The 22774-nt window shown below is 41.7% G+C and overlaps 1 protein-coding gene across 4 annotated transcripts in view; it reads left to right on the forward strand.

Moving 5' to 3' along the window:
* The window catches only part of LOC118784556 (DNA-binding protein SATB1), a 51797-nt gene that overhangs the window by 23613 nt on the left and 5410 nt on the right, over positions 1–22774 (forward strand). For 3 of the 4 annotated variants that reach the window (XM_036538846.1, XM_036538845.1, XM_036538847.1), the window contains exons 6-11: positions 1341–1452; positions 3032–3109; positions 5834–6285; positions 9112–9324; positions 12883–12954; positions 14092–14247. In XM_036538846.1, the coding sequence (XP_036394739.1) occupies positions 1341–1452; positions 3032–3109; positions 5834–6285; positions 9112–9324; positions 12883–12954; positions 14092–14247 (1083 nt within the window). The remainder of the gene's footprint in view (positions 1–1340; positions 1453–3031; positions 3110–5833; positions 6286–9111; positions 9325–12882; positions 12955–14091; positions 14248–22774) is intronic. The other variant, XM_036538848.1, reaches the window with a different exon arrangement.

Raw genomic sequence — 22774 nt, forward strand, 5'->3', positions numbered from 1 at the left:
TTTTAAAAATCTTTAAAAGTATTTTAGCACAGCGGAAGAATTTGGTAATTCCTTTTCTTAAATTTCAGTGCTGAATGTCGGTGGTGCATTTCCCTCAGCAGTGTGGAAACGAGTCTCAATTTTGCCCATTGCGATGGTAATGAAGCAGGCGCATCTGACCCTCATTTGCACTTAACACAGATTCAGCCAGTCTGTGTGTTTTGGGCTTGGAACAGCCAGTTTCAAACAGAGTGGTCAAAGTTAGTTAGTACAATGTGACTTGTGTCTGTATCTATGTGGCGTCTTGCCTGTGCAAGTGATTAGACTCCTTCAGATTGCGTATTGATCTTGAATTAATTTACAAAAATGCAGTTTAAGTTTTACTTCAGTGCAAAAGTAGGAGGGCTCACTTTTTACACTCTTATTCTTGCCTAATGTGGCCAGGGAAATATTGCAATGTGTTCTGAACTAACGTTCAGTGTAATAGGGGAAAAATAAATTGCAAAAGTCGCCAATAGTTTTCAGGGGTAAGATTCAGAACGTTAAATGCTGAACATCAGAGACATATTTCTCTGATTACAGAGAGACAGGGCTGTCATTGGGTGCCTGCTGACAGAGAGGTCTTCAGGAAGACTGCACCTCATGTCCTCTCATTCCTCCTTTTTATGGAGAAGATAAAGATGATAGTTTCTTTGAATAAATCTGAATATTTATGAGTCGCAACAATCTCGGCGCTATTTGCCCAGAGGCCAATAAGGTGCTACAAACATCAGTTTAATAAAAAGAAATCTTGAACAATAAATAGGGAAAATTTTGAATCTAATGTAAAGTTAATGTTGGGTTGTCTGAAGGCAAAACAAAAAAAATTCAGAGCTCCGTACTTAGTGCGGCCTAACCTTTTTTTTTCCCATTTACATAGAGTGTGGCAGGCTGCTTATGTTTACAGAGAGAAAACAAAGCTTTGTCTTGATTTCCAGAGGCTACATTTTAATAAGACTAATTTCTTTAATTAACCCGAATGGTTATGTTACAGAAAGGTATGCCCAGCCCCTTGTGTTGAAGTGAAGCTGCCTTCAGACTGAAGCCTAGTTGACATGACTCGACCTAAAATGTTCTCTCCTCTTTCATACTCTGTGGCATTTGTTATAGAGGGATATTTTTTGTTTTGTTTTCATAGAAGACAACTCCAGACATGGGCATGGCTGATAAATGATGTTGATAGCAGTTTTTGCACCCAAACACTGTTAATTTATTTTAATGGACATACGGTGCATGTTATTTAGATTTTGCAGTATTTTAATATATTACATTTTATAGGTGCTGAAAGGCTTTTGTACCAACTCTGCTCTCTCCCCTTTCAGAGTATGATTTCCTCCATTGTGAACAGCACTTACTATGCAAATGTCTCTGCGGCGAAGTGTCAGGAATTTGGGCGCTGGTATAAACATTTCAAGAAGACAAAAGATATGATGGGTAAGCAAAATGGCGTCATACAAATGTTTGCTGGGAACTCCCCCGTATCACAAGCCTTGCCAGCATTCCAAATATATATTTACTTTTAGAACAATTTTTATTTGTATGTTCTGTTTTCTCTGGCATATTTTGTGAAGGTACAGTAAGTTGATTTTCGTTTCATAGATTTATTCCATCATTGCTCATTCTTAGATTTTGTTTTCCCCCCCCACACGCAAAACAGAAGTCCCAGTTTGAATAGGAAAGTGATTATACTAATGTCCTCACAGAGAAGATGCTATGTTTCTGTTCCAGTGTTTCACTTAATGTATGCTCTGTAGATTTCTTTTCATGTCTGTTTTTAGTCTCCCGTAACATATTTAGAGTGATAACATGACGCTAGTGTGGTGTAGTTATAATGTAGATATAGTGTGGTATGGTGTTTTGGTTCATCACAAGCTTGTCTTAAAGGGCACCCAAAGCAGTTTTTTTTTTTTCATACTACATCCCTTTGTGTCTTCTAAAACCAGCCTTGTCAGTATAACAATGTGCAAAAGATGCAGCATTCTCTCTCTGTGTAGCAGGGTTGTGTTGGTATTATACACAGCAGTAGAAGTTTAACATTTTTTTCTATAGATTCTTACATTTATCTTTCATGAAATCATTGCATTTATCTTGGTTTGTAATGAAAACCCAACGTTATCTAGTGCACCAATCGTGAAATTAAGATTAGCAATTGATTGAAACATGAAAGTGAAAAGGAGGAGCTGTGTAGACCAGTTAGAGACATACGGGTTTAACTGCGTAGAGAGGACTAAAGTATTAATGGACTGAAGGACTACAGTACACCATGTGTAATATTTACATTCTCAATTCAATAATCAAAGTTAATTTGGCTGCAGGCCATTTCAAGAGTTCACACATATGGTTCACAAGAATATAGTTGCTAGAAAGTTGACATTAATTTTCTGTTTATACCAATTTCAGTTTCTGTATTCTCCTATAATTTCTTTGTACTAATAAGCAATTTACATGTGGAGGAAATGAAAGTGACTGATGCTTTGATGCTTTACTTCCTTTACTTCCTAACTTCACTTATCAGTGATGACCCAATTTAAATAAATATTCTCTGAAGTCTAAGGATTTTTAGCATAATGATATGATTCGTGTAGCGTTCTTGCTACATATTGATCATGTTACTTTCGTATACTTTATATTGTATATTGTATTTTATTGATATTGTACTTTATAATTGTATCATATTGTTTTTCTATTTTGTGCTTATACAAAACTATTTAGGATAGCTAACCATGTACAATTCAGTCACATATGCTAGAATTAAATGAATGAAATGTACAATGGTTCCAGATGGTTTATCTGTAATACACCGTCCATGAGTTTACAGGCCTGGGTTTGTGAGGTGCAATTTGTCCAGTAAGAGAGGTTTTTCTGTACACACGCCTCTGTCTTGTTTTCCCAGTGCACACCCCCCCCCCCCCCCCACATTGCCGGACGTGTTTCTGTACAGAGGCCCTAACGCTGTCTCTTTCTCTCCTCATCTGTGTGCTTGTCATGGGTGCATGCGTCTGCACCTGCGTAGTCATGCGCCAGCCCTCCCAGCTGGAGGGGTACCTGGGGACCTGTGTCCTCCACGACAGCCCACGTGCCACAGCATTAGGTATGTCACACCTTGGGTGTCTGCACGCCCCATGCGACTTAAGAGGTGACACCCTCAGGTGCCCGAAGTCCACGCTGACTTCCCCTGTCTCAATATTCACGAATACTAGGAGATATAAAGTGAGTTTTCATGGCTGTAAAATAATGCACTTTGTTTTAATTGTGGGCCAAATGATTTCATTTAAACTGTAAACATTTTGTAAGAAATTAATAAGGAAGGCTGTGGATGCCATTTCTTGTAAAGGTAGTATACAGAGTACACAGTTAAAAATTTATTGAAAGTAAATTTCACACTGATGTTAGAAAGAACGTCTTCATGCAGTCAATGGATTTGTAGTGGAGTCAGGGACTTGAGTGTTTCAGAACCAAACACACAGATAAAGTAGATTTGCTCTGGAATTTAGTAAAATTGCAAGCAGAGATGGGTTGAGTGGCCTGTTCTCCATTATTCTTGTTTCTAAGGTGTAGTGTACACACTGATAGGTACCGTTGTAGTACTATAAATCAACATGCCATATTCTTGGTCTCAACATTGTTGAACAATCTGTTACTTTATTTGGATAGCAGATGCCCTCATCCAGGGCAGCTAAAATAATGTGCATTTACGTATACTGTCCGTTGTGTATCTGGGTGAACTGAAGCTGTGTCAGACACCTTACACAGCAGCAGTACCCCACATTTCATCTTGGTCTCGATATGCGATTCAGTTTGAAAGGCATATGTACTTAGTTATAGAGGCAAGTAATAACATTAAAAATACAACCTGGGGAAGTGCGGATGTATTTCTCTCTTAGAGGTAAATAATAAACCTTAGCTTAAAAAGTGCTTAAAAGTTCATAGAGTTGTTTAATGTCCTGACTTTGGGGTGGGAGGTCAAAAGAAGGCCTATAACATATCTACCTTTAAAGGACACAAGATCTACATTAGCAGCAAGTAGAGTCTAGACTAGTGCTAGCCAAGATAAGGAAAACTCCTTATTGCTTTGGGGTAGGAGAGCCGGGCCTCCAAGCTGAAAAGGCTGAAAGACAGGAGTGACTGTAGGCTGTGCTCCTCTCTCCAGTCACTTGCTCAGCCCACATCCTCGTCGCATTGTGCCGCTAATCTCAGTCGCTTTGTGTCGGATTCTGCACAAGGACTCGGGCTTCTCCATTGCCTCTCCACAGCTCGCTTTGTGGTGTTATTGATGTTGCCTTTTCAATCGGCATGGAAACGGTGTGTGTGCCCCCCAGCAGTTTTGTATGCAAAGATGAGACCAAAAGGCAAACCATGGCATTGCAAAGAGTGAGGAGGGGGAGAGGGGGATTATCCAAGAGCAGTGATTATTACCAAGTTTTTGTTTCTCTGAAGAGTGAAAAGAACAGTCTTGGCTGGTTTTGTGTTTCTTGACAGTTAGGAAGCATGCGTGTGTACTTGTAAATGTATTTTTGGAGCTTTTCCACCTGCTGTGCACTCATTCCCTAATGCATATACTGTACACTTAATCTTTTTTTAAAACCTTACTCCAACTGAAATATCCGTTTTTGAAGATTTTCTGTAGTTCTGTGTATTGGTTTCCCATTTATGCATTCATATTTTTTGATTTCTGTGATCCCTGTGGTACCGTGGTGTAATCTTTACTAAAGAGAGGAGTCTTCGCTTACTGTGTTCCTGTCACTTCATATTTTTCAGGTTTCAGTCACTTGTTAAGAGGAAATGTGGGGGAGCTTTGTACTGTAGCAATGTTAGAGTATCCACTGGAGTCTCTTGTTCTTACAGGCCTCTTAATGTTTAGTTAGTTTTAAACTGTGATTTTCAGGAACAGGCATACGATTAAGGTTCTCTGCAGTATCCACAGGTTGACATTAAGTACTGAAAAATCCAAAACAAAGAAATCCATAAGTACAGTCAAATAGTGACTTAATATACCCCTTCCTGCGCAGGCTAGCCTAGGCAAGGGGCTTTGTTTATCTCAGTACTTGACCAACTCCCTGCCACAAGCTATATTTACACCTTCCCAGTTTCTCATATTGGATAACTTGCGTACCTTGTTTTAGAATTAAGAGCATAAGGAATGATTCAAATGTATCAGCTGTCCTGTATATATATATAAAGTATTCGTCCTTGCCACTATAGGATCTTGTCTGTGTTTGATACTTTTTAATGCTCACATGATACTGCCATGGACATTATAAACTAATTTCAAGAGCTGCCAAGATGTGGAGATGCAGGTCACACACTGAGGTTCTTTATGCATGTGGGATAGACTACAGTCTGTTTTTTACAGTTGCTATGTTGCAAAGGGGGCCACATTTTGATTTTTAAAGTAATTTTATTTACTCTTTTTTATAGCTATGCGTTACTTCAGTCTGATTCAATAGCTGTTGTAACAGTGGTACAGCTTAAGTTCAAGCTTACTTAAGCAATACCAGTGAGACACTTAACACAAATGCCCTGAGGTCCACATAGTTTCTGTGGATGATGGGGTGTAATTTCACTGCTGGTCCCTTCCTGATGTTCTCTGAGCCTCTATCATAAATTGAAGCATTTTTGGAGAAGCATTTTAAGTACCAAGCTGGTACTTGTGTAAAGGACTTTGTTTCTGTTATTTGTGTTTCTTGTATCATCCAGTTTGGTTCCCCATTTGTCTTTCCTGTATGTCATTTTAAAAGTATGGAAGTGGGTGGGTCTTCAGCTTTCTCTCTTGTTCTTTTCCTTTGTCTCTGCGCTCTCTCTTCCTGTGGTCTAGCGGAGATGGACAGCCTGTCGGAGCTCTCCCCACCCGGAACAAACCACATGGGCTTCAGCCAGCAGCCGATACCGGGCAGCACAGCGGAGCAGCCCCCCTCGCCTGCTCCGTTACCCCACAGTGGTCAGGCCTCAAGCCGTGCCCAGCTGCCCAGCCTGCACCCAGGCCTAGTGTCCACCCCTATCAGCCCACAGCTGGTCAACCAGCAGATTGTCATGGCACAGATCCTCAACCAGCAGTACGCCGTGAACCGGCTCCTGGCCCAGCAGTCCCTCAGCCAGCAGTACCTGAACCACCCACCCGTCAATCGCTCCCTCAACAAGCCCCTCGAACCCCAGGTGTCCTCTAACACAGAAGTCTCTTCCGAGATCTACCAGTGGGTCCGAGATGAGCTAAAGAGGGCCGGAATCTCCCAGGCTGTGTTCGCTCGTGTGGCCTTCAATAGGACACAGGTAAGAGCTCACATTTAGCAAAAACGTAACGTTAGCTTGCTTTAGGTTTGTTCACCAGGAATATGTTGAGCCACATTTCTGCAATGACCATGATGGTCAGAGGGAGAAAACCATAGCTGGAGCTTTTTGGACACTTTTATGCCAGTTCTGCTCACATACAATTTAGAGGGCATCTCCCTTTTCTGCCACCACTTTTTGTGCAGTCCCTCAGGACACTGTGCCAAGATCATCCAGGCACAGTCAGGGTTGGACGCACCCGCCACAGCAGTGAAACAGCCACTGCCTGGATTGCCATGGGAAATGGGCCTTACTGAGAGCACTCCATGTGAGAAAGGGCTATAATGATACCAGGCAAGGTGTCAGTGCAGCTTATGTGGCATCTCACTATCCATACATAGCATTTTTTGCTCACTATTTAGACATCGTAACTGTTTTTGCTGCGTCATAAATGTTTTTCTGATAATTGTTTTGAAGTGTAATGGTATCTTAACTCCTTTGTGGTCTCTCCAGAAACAATTACTATGAAATTATTTCTTGTAGAGCTGTGGGGTTCTTACAACGACAGCTTTGTAGGCATTGTAATTGCATGGTTACTTGCAAAGAGTGAAATTAAAGCAAAGAGGATTATTTCATCAAAGATTTACCTGGTAGTTAGCTTGGCTACCTGTGTACTATTAAGAATTGTCTCCTGTAATGAATAAGAAAAGAGACAATTCCCAGTGAGTTTCTTGGCAGGTGTTATTTTCTGTCAGAGCTCAGTGTTGCTTTGTTGTCTACGCTGACAGCACAGTGGGCAGGAAGTGTGTCAGCTGTAGGGAGGCGGAAGCAGATGAGATGCTGACCAGGACCTTAGAGTATAGAGAAGATGATGAGCAGTGTTTTGTAGTAGTGGGCAAGTCGAAGTGCAGCCGCTACATTTTCTTTGTGGATTTCTGCCTTGGGGACTCTCGCCACTTATCTGTGCACATAAGTCTGACATGCCATCCAACCTATAAGAATCTAACAAGAACAGGCATGTGTAAGGGACCCAGAGCCTTTAAACAATAACGCAGCTCAGTCTTCCTCAGCCGTCCATGGCTGTAGGAGCGCAGAGATGCCCACAGTGTCACAGGGAGGTTTTTGTTCGCCACTGAAGAACAAACCTACATGAATCTTTTACGGAGGCAGAACACTGGACGTACAATGAAGCCCTGCATTGTTGTCGAAAAGCAATTATTAGAACAATTCACCCCCCGAATTCCTGTTGCGATCGAGAGCCTTGACTACTGTTTGCCGTCAGGTGAGGCCGAGGAATGTCTGCACAGTAATGCACCTGGCAAGCTGCCAGCCGGGGGTGGGGGTGGGGCCCGGGCTCGGTCACGGACCGCCACTTGAACATGTGATTTCAGTTTACAGCAAAGCAGCGATAATGTCTAAATATGTTCTGCATATTTTCGGGAGGTTTGCAGAAAACCACATTTCTTCTCGGCAGCTTTGAAGTTGTGTGAGTCTGATAAAATCTATTGGAATCAGTGAGTACGTTCAAAGATGAGACTAAGTGGAGACTAGACGGTGGTGTTTTTTTCTGCAAATTGGCTGCCTCTCTAATTTATCCACTGTATGAAGAATTTTTAATGAGCTTTTGAAAGCTCTTATAGTATTTATTATACATTTTTCAACAACGGTCTAATCAGTGTTGCTTGTAGTGACATGCAATGCTGTCTTAGAGAAAGAATGTGTCTAAGGTTCTTCAGGTCTCCTCACTTTGCATGTTCCTCACCAGATTTGTGTAAACAAGCATGGAAAAGCTCCAGAAAAAGGAGTGGTGTGCAAGATGGGGAACTCCACTGAGGGGTGATCAGTATTTCTGTGTAATGCAGAAGTATGATACGGGCCCTGGTGCCCAGCATCTATGCAGTTCACTGATAAATCGTAGGTGGGCTTAATATGGGATTTAAAATGACTCGCAACCAAAAAATGTAGTACTTTCCCTCTCACGGTGTGAAATTAATGTTTCCTGGACAGTGACCTTTTAATGTTTGTAGTGTAGTACATGTATGGATAATACATAAATATATGGATAATACATACATGGATAAAAGGGCATATGCTCATTTGGAGGAATAACACTAATGAACATTGTCCATACAGGCTAAATGTTCATAGTCCACAAGCTATGGTAGTACTGAACTGAGTTGATTTTCAGTACAGGTGTGCTGTATTCCGCTCACAGTGGTTGTAGCTATGAGTGAAGTTAAGCAGTGTTTTTTCTAGGTGGTGAACTAAATAGGGCTGACAAGTTTTCCAAATCAAAGAAAGTTGTCATGGTTTGCCTTTCCCCCTGTTTCTTGATCACCTTGGTTTTCACAGATTTACACAACAACACAGTTCCTTTGCAGAGGTTTGTTTCATAGAAGTGCTCAAAAACCATTTCCCATGAGAACGTTCAGTTCTCAGGTCAACATACCAATTCAAGATGCACTGAACAGGGCACTCATTCACAGCAGTCATGGGGTCAATACAAAGGCAGATATGTTTCTTTTAAGAATCTGTGAAAATAATACCATTCTTACCTGCACCATACCTACCTATTTCAGAATTTGCAATTCGCAATGTCATTTTTTTTTATTGAAAAAATAAGTAATTAGCAATTGATGGTCAGAAGTAGGAACCTTATTTAATTTCAAAAATTTGTATAAGTTCAAATATACTGATGTTCTGTTAATTTGGCTGTTCATCTAGCTGTGATCTTAACCTTAAGCAAAGCAGAAACAGTGACCCACACTTATTTCACTCATTGCTGCACCTGGATTGCAGGCGATTTGATGTCATGTTCTTCTATGAAAGGGCTTGCTCTCAGAGATCCTTAGAAAAGAAGAAGACCCGAAGACCGCATCACAGTCCTTGCTGGTCAACTTGCGCGCCATGCAGAACTTCCTGCAGCTGCCGGAGGCCGAACGTGACCGCATCTACCAGGACGAGCGAGAGAGGAGTTTGACTGCAGCCTCTGCTATGGGCCCCACATCCCTCATCAGCACACCCCCAACCCGTCCTGTGCAGGTAAGCCTGGGTCCCACCATCCCAAACTGCCTCTGACAGTGGAACCATGGCCGATTAATAGAACACAGGACAAAATGGCAAGGTTACATCCCCATTTAGTGCATTCCCTGTGATGTTCTGATGATGTGTGACAACACAAAACATTATTTTTGTGCTACTTTCTACAAAAAAAACAACAAACACAATGTGTTTCCATACATTTTTTTAACCACTCTTTGCCTGTTAATGCATTAATACCCTGTGATTTGTAGACTGTTATTGATGTGCAGCAATCAGTTTGAAATAGCAGTGTATGGAAAACTAGTAAACAGTATGCTTCATATATTGAAGTATATTAGTCCATTTTTCTTTTTGCACAGAATACTGTATAATGTGAGGAGGGATAATCAACAGCTGTTCTCTCTATGAACCTGAAAACGATATGTATCTGGTTACAAGGGTCTACACCTAAAATAAAAACCAAGAATGCAGCACTTTATCACTTACCTGATGTGGATCTAATGCTGTAGTGTATTGTAAAATTATCAACTTTTAAAAATTGGTATTTGCTCTTAGCTCTATCTATCTCATTATTTTAGATTCCATAAAGTAAGACTGAATGTGTGGTACCAAAAAGACCACGGAGGTGTCCAATCTGTCAATTAATTTCACAGAATGCGTAACTATTTGAGAATGCACACTAGGGCCTCCAGTACGCTCAGTTGTAGTTTTCCACAGCTTTTGTTGAGTTAAAATAAGACCACCTCTGTTGGATGAGTGAACAAGCTTAATGTTGCAGTAAAGCTGTTACCCATAGCACTTGTCAAAGGAGTTTTGACTTTGTCGTCATATTTTAGTGAGCTGAGGTTAGATTGAAATGGGACTACTGGTGTTTTAAACTGCAAAGTGATTTACAAAGCATCATCAAAAAGCAAAAATAATTTTTACTTAAACCGCTGCCTAATGGCATTATTTAAAAAGGATGTATTCTATGTGGAATATGTCTTACCGTTACCAAATTTCTTCGGGTCTCTGTCTCGTGTACTCAGACCTCCTAACCACTCTATCCCCCTAGAGTCAAAGTGCATAATTTAAAAGGTATGTATTGTAGCAACTTTTCCACTCAAGTAGGTTTTAAGAGCAATTGAGTGTGTCTGGGGAGCGGAGACAAAGCTTGCCACTGTCCTCGATAAAAACCCTTCTTCTTCAGGCCAAACAAAGAGTCCCCTGGTGCCACCCAGCCTTCGGAAAGGGAGACCCCTCAAGCATGGCGATTGCAGGCAGGGGTGTCGGCGGCACCTTCAGTGTCTGCCACAAAGTGCATCGGGCTCTGAACCTGTGGAATCTGAAGAAGTGCAGTTTTGCAGTTTGCTGCTAAATTACGAGCTTTGAAAAGTGCAGTGTCAGGTCGTGTTGAATCCTGATTGGTGGCGTGATCCACCAGAGCCCTGGGCTCAAGAGTTTACCAGCATCTGGAGCAGAGTAACAGGAGCTCCTGTTAATAAAAATGATTGTATTTAATATTCATTTCCAATATCTGGATCCTGGATGTAGATGGATTTAAAAATTAGTTGACTTGTTTCTTAAAAAATGTTGTTTACCAGCTGGGAGGTCCGTGTTTGTAAGAAACTTGATTATAAGGCATTAAATAGTTTACCACTTGCACAATCATAAGACCTTGATTATAAAGACCGGGGCTTTAGGTCAAAGCTTTTTTTTTTTATTTTTTTTTTTATCAAGAGCAAGGGGAAATGTTTTCTATGGCCATTACTTTAAAATGGCATTTGGGTTTTCACCAGGCTCTCCCAGCCTGTTTAATTATTTGCATTATTGCAGGAGGGAAACGGCAAATTGGAACATGTTTCTTGTTTTGTTTGGCAAAATTAATTTATCATTACCTATTTCCTTTGTTTCCTATCAAGATAATAATGGCTTGAGATGTCGCTATAGATGGGAAGGTGCGTACATGTAAGTAAGGTGAAAACTGAAGAAAAGATTAATGGAGAGATGAATGTAGATTGGGGAGTATGGATACAGGTTCCCTTGAGGCTGCATATTCTGAGCATGCTCAGTCTTTCAGTGCGGCTGGAGGGTGTAATAATTTGATTGTGGTGTGGCAGTCCCACCTTCAAGGTTGTAATTTTCTAGGACGTCAGAGGTACAGTACACTTCATAGCGGTCACCGGCTAATACAGGCCCGGTGATTGTCAGGCTGGTCACACAGGAGAGGAAAGCAGAGGAAAGCAGGAAGCAGAGAGGTGGATCATCAGGCCAGTGTTGCATATGGTAGAGGGCTTTATGAGTCGGTCTCTCAGTGCTAGGAGGTAACCTGGAGTCACCAAGTGACTGCAGTTACGCATCACTTGTCATAAGTCAGATTTCTACTGACTGAACCAGTGTGATTATGTAAATTCAGCCACATAAATCACTGCAATGCAAGAGAGTGCAGCGATTTTATGGCAGTCATAAAATCAGATGTGAAGGTATGTTTTTCACACAAATAAATGGATTGTCAGACTGCTTTCATTAGTTTGTAGATGTTCCATCCTCAGTGATTAGCTGTGTTGGCAGTATAACTCATCGTAGATACTTCAGTCATTCTTTGTGCTTCCTTTACAGTGAAACATCCTGTCACCAGTTGGCTCAAATGTATAGTATAGATGAGTGATATTTAGTTTTATTTGAGTTCTGTAATGACTTGTACTCACTTTAAATTGCTTGCAAAAGAGCAACAGTGCTATTGACATCCTACTGTACCTTTACAGAACAGGCCTTTTATAAGATTTCGCACAGCCCGAAACAGAGATTGGGGTTGTAATTTGTAACATATCTTTTAAAAGCATGCACAGACCTGGACATATCTGCATTGCTGTGATCTCCAACTCCTCCTTACTTGTAATTGTCTGTGGGGGACCTGTCAGTCATCTCAGCCCCATACTCTACGCATGCCAAAATTCCAGTATCACAGTATCACCTGTATCGCCATCCATCTGTGCCAATCTTAGTGTAAGAGCAGAGGGAAGATTAGGCCTCTTTGATTCTGCTGATGATATTTTTACGTGCGTCTGGAAGAGTGCTCATGTGCTGTAAGAACTTGCCTTTGTTTGGAGAACAAAACTTTAAAAGGCAAAGTAGTGCAAGTAGTGTATTTTTGTATGGTTTTTTTCAGAGGCCTGTAAGCATTTCCTTGATTTTTCACTGATTGTGTTAATGTTAAGCAATGACTTGGATTTTTACCTTTCAGTCTGGAAAGGAGAGGTGTAATGTTATGTAATGCTGTGGGTGGATTTAACTTTTATCTATGATGCTATCTGTTATTGCAGATAGTTTGAGGGAATAATTTGGCCTTGATTTTGGAATGAGGACTGAATTATTCCAGTATAATTTTCTCTCCAGTCACTTGTGTTCGATGTAGTTGTAGTTATGATGTAGTTCTGTCAGATGTAAACATTTCCAAAACAGTATGGCTTTATTAAGACCGCATTGTTACACCCTCTCACAAACTGAGTTTTGCCTTGCCTGAGTATTAGTATGTGAAGTTCTTTTTTTTTTTCCTAACTTGGTTCTGTTCCCCTTCAGCCCAGAAGAGAAGAGTGTAATAACGTCAGGCCTGAGGACTGGAATCCTAGAATCCCAGTGGGCATCTCTCCTGTGAGTAAACCTCTCCTCAGTTTAGGCCTCCCCACCCACATCTGCAGAGGCAGAGCCTCAGCTGATTCTTCCCATCTAACCTGTAACTGAAACCCATGACAAATCCTCCTCTTTGCAGCATGGTTTGAATGAGTTCAGCTGTGTGCTGAAAGGTGTGTTTGCTCATCTGATGAAATGCTGATGCGAATAAGGAAAGTATTGCTGTTGTAGAATTGCAATAGAATGTCACTAATGCTGCTGACATTTTTATTCTACGAGACCAAATCAAACTTTGAGTCCACTGCATTGATTTATTTTGATTAGTTTGGGATATTTTTATGCAAGCCGCAAAAAAAAGGAATCTGTTTTTCATCACAAGGTTTTCAAGATGTTGGCATAAGCGGTAACCTATTTAAAGAATAGAAATGCGGCCTGACATTCTGCTAGGTAGAAAATGCAGGCTGGAGGTGGCCAGTGTTTTAATAGCATGCATCCTTTTATCCTCTCCATCGTTCCTCATTAATGTCAGTCTTGTGGGTGTTATGATTATGTGTACAGATTTATCCTCTGGTAGAAGTAAGGAGAAACTTGGAGCAACATAAATGTCCTTGAAATTAGATAGTGACATTACTTGCATTCTAGCAGCCTTACTCTGTTTCAAACTTGAAAACTCTGAACATCAGAATATAAACATTTTAAGCTACTTTTCATGTGCATATATAAATGCAGTCCAGCCTCAGTGTCTTCCAGTGATCCATCAATATCAATTCAACTGTTTCTGAAATAACAAAATGTCTCAGTAAAAGAAAAATAAGAATTGATTAAATGCCTGGGTTGTAGTAATGAAATCCATCTAGTTTTACCCAAATAAGTATTTAACACAAAAGGCACATAGATGCTGCTTTCTGAAGTAATTTCAATAATATCGATCATTCAAAATACTTTGACTGGACAGGGTATATGATAACTGATTATTCAGGAAATGAAGAGTCAGTTGTGTAACATTAGCAGTTTTTTGCAGATGAATTGTGACCGGCATTTTCAGAGGAACCCCTCATCACTCCTCTACAAACCAGGTTTAACAGCGCTGTGATTAATGGCTCTTGTCGGACAGCACTCCCTCGTAATGGGATTAATCCTCCTCTGTTCCCTGCCCAGGTAAAGCCCTCTCCCATCCCCACGGAATGGAACGGGAAGTCGGACAGTTGCGTGCTGAACATCAACGCCTCCATCTATGACGAGATCCAGCAGGAGATGAAGCGCGCCAAGGTGTCCCAGGCACTGTTTGCCAAGGTGGCTGCCTCCAAGAGCCAGGTACGGACCCAGATGGGTTGGCATTGTTGCTCTTATGAGGGTCACCCAGAAAGTGTTGCCCCACAACGTTTTTCACTGCAAAGTGTATGGAAGGAAAATAAGAAAGTTCTGTAAGTTCCAAATTTCTGACATTTAGTTTTCATTTCTCCTCCTGTGGAACCTCATGGCTGAGGGGAGTGGAATGATCCCTCTAGTGAAATGTTTAGGGATTTTTATTTAATTGATATGAAATAAAATGATTGTACTTGACATTTGAATTACAATAATTGTAATTAAAACATGTGTATTGTTTACCTGGATTGTAATAATAATGATAGTGGTAAATGGATTGCGGTAATAATGATTGCTTTTAATGGAGCAATGGGCATGTTGGATGAGCAGTTCAATGTTGAATTTTGACATTCAGTACAGGTTTAGGCACTGTGTTGAAGCTGAGCAAGAATTGAGACATCATGTTTGAACGTGTCATACAGACTTAAGTTCTGTCTCTTAGCTTTTGCCTGCTGACGTTATCAAACACTGTCCTCTTAAAAAAAAAAAAAAAAAGTAGACCTTCTTTAAAGGGATTATCAGCATCAGGGATCCGCTTGGAAAGACTCCGTATTCACAGAGGCAAAATAAGGGAGTATGTTGCGAAACCCTCGATCACTTTCAGAGTAATAATTTACACAATGACATATGTCTCCTTTATTGTGGGCTTGAGAACACCAGACGATGTTTCAACATAAAACAAACGTGTTTATGTTAGCTTAGTTCTGCCTGGCTTTCAGATGAGCAGACACTGTTATCTTACCCAGAGAAAAACCCAGTGCTGAATAACGGCCTGTGAGAGAAATTACTGTCTGTTTAAATCTGTAATAATGGGCTTGCTACACATTTCTTTAATTACAGTTTTTATGAAGGTTTCATATATCCATATATGAACAGTTCAACATTTTCAGAATTGCATTTGACCAAAAAAAATTAATTTGCTTAAAAGGCCCAAATTATCTGAAACTATCAGTGGGTTTTGCTGATGGAGCTGATTATAGCACCAGATACCTTTGTTTTACTAAATTGCAGTTTGATGCACAAACCACTGTTTTTGTTAACGAGTTCAAAGACGTAGAGAGAAGGAGGGAGAGAGGAAGGTGATGGAGGGGGGGAAAAAGGACAACCCTTGCATTAATTCTAAAGGTTTTCTCCTGAAGTGATCATTTGTGAGATATGGGGAGGGAGGGGGAGAGTGGAACAGGTTTCCTATGTGCGGCTTCTCCTTTCACAGCTCTGGCTTCATTCATGTCTGGTGTGAATGTGAATTGAGCAGCAGATAAGGATCCTGCTAATTACGCGGCTGAAAGGGGGCCTGGGAGAGCAGTTATCTCTGACTCCATCTCGTAATGTGCACTCCCTGGGCAGCTGGTCCCCTGGTCGGCCCGCAGGGGCACTGGCTGGACATCCCAGCGCAGACTGAAAAGTCTGGCAGAGCTGGCTGGTGGCATTAGGGGGTAAGTGGGGGGTCTGGGCCTGCTCACTGGCTCTGTCCCCATTGGAGGGGTCCTCGGGCACCGCACGCACAGGTCTGATTGGCTGTTCAGTGGAAGAATTCAGGAAATCTACATTTCATGGGGTCAGGGGTTGGCACTAAAGCCACCGTGTGGTTCCTTTGGCAGTGCCTTTTGGAGACAGAGGAGGTTGGAAAATGTGTGTTAGGGGGTTGAATATAGCTATAGGGTCACCTCTCGGTAAATGACCCCAATTCGTGTCATTTTTTTCCCCACAGCTTTTTAAATAATTTTAGTTTTAGTTCTATGCAGTTATGTTAAGCGGTAATATTAATATGTTTACCTCATCAAATGTGACAACAAAATGTTTGTCAACAAATAAAATCCCTCCGCCTCTTTGCTCCCAGATTTCCCTCCTGGAGATTGCCATTCTGTTGCTCTCACCGCATAGCTGTTAGGAGGAGTTGCTGGTTGTGTAAATAACAGGCCCTGCGTTGGTGTCTGGACGGACCTGCTTTATCCTGAGGGCCTGTGATTTAGTGTAAATCAGATCACAGGCTGCCTGCTGACACACGGCCAACAGCACATGCCCTCCTCCATGCGTACGCACACACCGAGCATCCACACCGAGTGACCACTGCAGCACGCACCTCGGCCCCCTAGAAGAAGCTGTGGTAATTAGCAAGGCTCTAATGAGACAATGTCACTGATCTGGTGTGAGGCTGTGGTGCAGGGATGAGAAAGAGGGGGGGCTGAGTCAGAGGCTGGGGGTTGCCATCTGTCACGGAGTGCCCACTGCACTACTCTCCAGAGGAGGGAGATCGCCTCGCAGGTCCACAGCCATCGGGGAATCACTCGACCATCCTCCCTGCATGTAAAGCACACAGACACACCTGCCCCCTTGTATGCAAAATAGCTGGTGCATGTCTGACGTATCTAAAATGCATCTCATTCACATCTGTCTTTAATCCCTCACACATTATTCCATGATACACACATTTCTAAACATATACCCCTCCCCCAAAACCCCCCAGTTTGCATCTATCTGCATTGTTTTTTTTTATTTATATACAACCCCTCATTCCCACCACATGGACACCTCTAACCTGCTGCAAATACTTCCCCTCATCCCAAACACATTATCACCATCATCCTACCCAAACGCCTTGACTGCTTTCGCCAAAATATACAGAACTGTTTTTCCCTAATGCACTGTACTCACTAAGATCTGTGATTGGCTGTCGGATGTCTTGTATGAGCATGGCCCAGCATGTCCTTGTCTATTTTGGGTGAAGGGAGGCACGCGGCAGATGCAGGTGTGGTTGGCAGTGGAGGTACACTCCTGAAGGGTCAGTCTCACACAGTGGGGGAAATTTGAAAAAGAGAAGCTTGTGCAAACCATGAATAAAGAAGCATTGTGTCTATGTGCTGTCATGCAAGGACAGTGCCTTTACTATAAAGGAAACAAAGGACATATCCTAGATTCCAGATGACACAGTACAGAGGGAAGTTTCACTTCTGCTTCTGTTGCAGAAAATGGGAAGTTGAATGTTTTCATTGTAATTACTAGATCATTTATAGCAACTTTAGATTTGTCTCTCATTTGGGTTTAGTCAGAGCCATACTCAGACAGGAGGAGATGGGAGCGATACCCAACAGGAAGGGAATAAGGCCATATCTGTTTTATTAATTGATTTATTTATTCACTTGCCTGCTTGGTTATTAGGTTTCCATGGAAACGACTGCATAGATGTTGTTCTTCGTTTTTATTGAAGGAATAGTTTCTTGAACCAGAGAGCTGGACCTCTGAATAATTAATTTGGTATATGAAATATCTCCCAAAATGCATGCCTCTCAAATGAGCTCTTTCTCTCTCATGTAATGGACAGAGCAATCCCTACAAGAATTTTCTCCTTTCTCTTCTCTTCTCTTCTCTTACTGGCTTTCTTTCTTCTCCCCCTGCCCCCTTCCCCTCCCCCTTGGTTTCTATCTCCCTCCCTCTCCTAGTTGTATAGGAGAGATTTGGGTGCATTATCAGCGCCGCAGAGATCTTCTGCCCACTGCTTATCGCTCTCGGAGTCAGAAATGTGCCTCTGATTTTGTAGCCTCTCTCTGCCTCCTCTAGCAGACCACACAGGGCTTGTTCTGAGTCCCATTCTCGCTAATCTGATCAGGCAGGCAAATACGCCGGGAAAACCGCTTTAATGATCCCCCTAATTACCTCAAGTCAATACCAACTGTATTATTAGACTCCGGGAAAATATTCCATTAGGGTCCCCCCCGTGGGACTCCCTGCGCGCGCTGATGTCACGCGCTGCGCGCCCCCATGCTTGTAATTAATTTTATTTACACACGCAGGAATGCACAAGGTCGCACCTGCAGCCCGGAGCCGCTCGCCCAGCCCCCGACTCGCCCGCTTAATCAGATCTGTCATAATTACCATTCTGCATGCTTCTGACACACGCTGTGAAATATTTCAATTTAACTGCGGCTAGCAACCCCACCAGATGCAGTGTGAAAGCGGCTGCTTTGGAAACAGTCGTCCGAGCTCCATGCCCCCCCCCTCTCTCTCTCTCCCTCCTCGCTTCTCTCTGACGGCTAACTCGCTACCCCCTCTCGCCCCTCCCATCTTACCCCATCCTTCTCCTCTTTCCCTCCTCCCTTATCCTCCTGTACTTCCCTCTCTCCCCCTCTTTTTCCCCTCTCTTTCCCTCTGTCTCCTTCCCCCTCTAATGTGACACAGAAGCTGAAATATCCTGTAAATCTTGAACACGCTGCAAGCCTGATAACAGTCGATTAGACAGTTTAACCACAAACAGCTTGTTCATTTTTTTTTTCTCAAATCAAAACCACATGTTGTGAGAAAGGAAGAGGAAAATATTGTCCATTTTGTTCTCACTCTTTTTTTTTTGTAACGTCTATTTTTAAGTTTTTTTTTTGTTGTTTTACAAAGTTTTACAAAGCATTCCCAAGAATCTCCCTTTGCATAAAGATGTGCATTCACAACAGACGTGGTTTTAAAAAAGTAATTTTAAAGTAATCTGAATAAGCACTAGTCCCAAGAACTGTTTAGGTACACAGACAAAGAGAATGGAAAATGCAATAAATGGTCTGCCTTACTTCTACATGAGAATAAGCAGTATACACAAATGTTTTGTGTATTTTCAATTTATCAGTTTTCCTCTTATGGTAACTGATAAAGCAATAACTTTAATGCAGCTGTTCTAATTCACATTTCAGTTAAAATGTGTAGACCCAAAGATTGTAATAAGTACAGTGTGATTATATGAACCAGTAAACTCCAAACCATAGCTTTGCCAGTTGCTTGAAACATGGTTTTTGTTTGGATTGGCTATTGCAGATAGAGGAACATAGAGTTAATGTTTAGTTTCTAGATCTGATTAAATATCTAGAAAGAATGTTCTCAGTTATGGATGCTCTTTAGAATTTGCAGATTTTTCGTTATCTGTTCCTGTGTATAATTTCAGCGATGACTTGTCAGGTTTAATCTCATAATTCAGAGCCACATCTTACTAACATACCTTAAACTACAATAAAGCTTATTGTAGGTCGACACTATTTGGTTCGTTCCCGTTAATTTTCAGTAGCATGGATTGTCAGCATTTTCTTTCCAGGCCTCACATTCGAATGATTGGTCTTCTGTGCTCAGTTCTTCTACCTGCCTAACATTACCCCAGCAGTGATGAAGAGAGTGAGCCGTGCTGCCACACAGAGATCCAGAGACAGCTGCTAGCTGTCTGTATCCAATTATCAAACCCCACAATAAAGGTATAATTAATCTAAGGCGCAACGTTAATGCCCATCATCAAACTCCTCTGCGCGAAATCGCACAATTTACGCCTTTGTTTAGATCAGTACCACTTTTACTGACATCTTGCAGAATGTAATCCAGTGTGTTTGAGAGATCTCCTCCCCCCCCTCTTGATGTAGTAAATCATTTAAAAGGCGCTCGCATTTTTTTCACATTTCTCTTGTCAGTTCCATTGGGTTGACCTACGATTTTTCTTTCCAGAACATTTTTTTATCGGGGGGGGTTAATTTATATAGGCAGATTAATATTTGGTATAGATACAAATACTGCAGGAATCCCTGTGCAGAGAAAGTACTGAATAAAAACGTTGGTGACGAGAGAGAGAGAGAGAGAGAGAGAGAGAAATAGTAATAGTGGAAGCAGAGCTTTGTGCAGGCTGATTTTCCCAGCATGACTGTGCTGCACGTCAGAGCCTCTCGTTCTCTGTCTGTGGGCGTTCACATGCCGCTGAATCCCCATTGTGATGTGAGAGGTTGTGACCTTCACCCCAGACGTGTTGACTTTACACGGTCCCAGCTGGTGTACACCATGGGACTGCTTTAGGTCCCCACTTCATATGTCACGCGTTCAGGTCAGAGGAGCACAATAACATGCTGTTTGTTTCAGCCGAGCAGATGTTCATACCTGCGGAGATACGCAGCAACAGCAGCAGGAACACTCCTGTCTTTAAGGCTTTATTAAAGCAAATCAGTAAAGATCTAAAGAGAGGTGTTAAAGGTTAAAAATGATTGAAACATCATATTGCACAATTTAACTCTTGAATGCTTAACTCGTAAGTGAACTGTATTTTATATCGGTGTAAATGCGGTAAAAGAGGAATGTGGGTACACCAGAGAAAAATAGCTTTGAATTTGTAGCGTCTATATTTGACCCCTCTCAAGTGAGGACACTATCTGAAAAACACCTTACAGTTACAGGCTAAACCAGTCTTTATTTGCAGGTGTTTCAATGCTGCACCTATATGCTATATAGTTTTCTGTATAAAGACCACACAAATATTTAAAAGTGCTTAATGTCCTACATTTTCATTAATTTGATTATTTTGTTAAGCATGCACTAGTCTCTGAGTTATACAGAAGAGAGTTAGAGGATCTACCGTGGGTTGGTTTGATTTGAACTGTTCTTCCATCTGGCGCCTCCTTTGGGAATCAGTATTAACTCTGAGGAAATGAACTGTGGCTGAATGATCCGGGTGGAGAAAGTGCACTGCTCCACTGCGCTCATTGAGACCGTGAGACAGCAGAGCGTCCGCCGCCTGGTTGTCAGCCCAGCATAACACCTCTGTGGCCTTACACTCTCTCCCTGTTGGGCTTTTACGTTTGGTTTTCGAGAGAGCCCTGTTTCTGTTGTTTTCAAGGGTAGGTGCGTTGGAGCACTATTGGAATATTCTTGTAAAGTAAAACATTGCTTACAGGGTAATGTAAATTTACTCATTGACACCTTACACCGAATGTCTAATCATTGTGGTGACCTGAAGCCATCAGGGAGACTCCACCAGTGTTGGGGTGGGTCCTGGTTGCTCTGGGTCGATTGAAAGTTCAATGGGGGCAGCACCCCTGTTTTTTTTTTTTTTTTTTTTTTACTCTATGCCTCCTCTCTCTGCCAAGCAAAATTTGAATAACTGCTTAGAGCATTTTTATTTGCATAATAAGATTTCCACAAAACGCGTCCATTTCAGTCTATTTTCAGCATGTGTTTGCTTATTGTTGCAAGAGATTCGCATATGCTGCGAGAACACAGACAAGTGTGCATTAATATTTCTCTGTCAGCAGATGGACGCATCGAGCGCTCGCCGCATATTTCCAATACAGCACACATAACCGCAGATCTGTTTGCGGGGAATAACAGGTTTGAACGTACCATATTATCTTTTGAATTTATCTGCATAACATTGTCTGCTGGAGCTGGGTTGCTGCCAGGATCAAGAGGAGAAAAACAATAATGCTTTGTCTTTCACCCATTTGTTGCTAACTGTGACACAGAGATGTTTGTCTCTCTCCTATGCAGCCGCATTTTCTGTGGGGTAGCTCAAGTGTGCCGTGGAAATAGATTAGTCTTTAAAACTTCTAAATAATTTCCAAACATTTTTCGTCCCCTGGTTTACAAATAAATATGCACAGAGACCAGCCAGCTGTCTGTTTATAGCCTTTATCTCAGACCTGTGTCAGCTGGGAAGAAATGTTCATTGCCAATTTTCATAGATGTATTTAAGACACCTGAGGTGGTCCTATGAGAAAATATATTCTAGGAAAGGCATTTGGCTGGATACATACGATGCATTTACAGATCGGCTGTTCAAAGGCCATTCACTTGCTGTGTGCGTCATCTCCCCAACTAACAGCACTCCTAAGGGGAGCATATTCAAAATGCACTATAGCTTTTCCTGAACTTTAGCTAAGACTTGAAATCAATTTCAACATAAGTTATAAAATTAAAAATTAATGTCGTAGTAACATTGCAAAATTGTGAATTGTTTTTGTTGTGCCTCTTAAGATAAGAACAGAGAACAAATTGCACTGGACACTTCGTCAAAAACACTGTATTTATTTATTATTTTTTTTTTTAAAGAAACACATTTTTAAAAGTTAGCAAAGTTCCGCCCCAGCCTTATTTCTCAGAGGCCAGTCACTTGATGGCAGTGTTCTGGGCAGTTAGCTGATAATGGGAAAATGTGATTAAAACAAAGTGTTTGCAGACAGGGTACGACAGCTCAGGGACTATGAGGCCATTTTTCCCGTGTGGATCCTCCACACACTGACCTGTTTATTAATGCGGTAATGCTCGTCCATGTTGGGAAGGACGTGAATAACGGGCTGTTCTCTGACAGAGCAGAGCCTGTGCACTCATTGGCAGCTTGTGACTGCGTCACACACACACACACACACACACACGGTGTGCCGCATAGCTGGGTGAATCTCGCGCATGAATTCAACCATTGTGTTCCCAGAGAAATATTTTTATCAGAACACCACACTGCTATTTATAATCGGCTATACAATGGAGTTTGTGCTTTTCTGTGGGCAACTGTTGAAAAGTTTATTACCCTGTAAATTTGTACCTCTTGACCTCTGTGCTGATGGTGAGCAGAGCTTAGGAATTTTAGTCAAGATTTTCACTTTTGATAAACAACATTTCTTTATTATTAAACATAGTCCTCCTTTCACAATGGCTGTGCTGTGTACCCATGTTTTACTTGATTTGTTTCCTCTGT

This window comes from Megalops cyprinoides, chromosome 10 (genome assembly GCF_013368585.1).
Source record: "Megalops cyprinoides isolate fMegCyp1 chromosome 10, fMegCyp1.pri, whole genome shotgun sequence".
NCBI lineage: Eukaryota > Metazoa > Chordata > Actinopteri > Elopiformes > Megalopidae > Megalops > Megalops cyprinoides.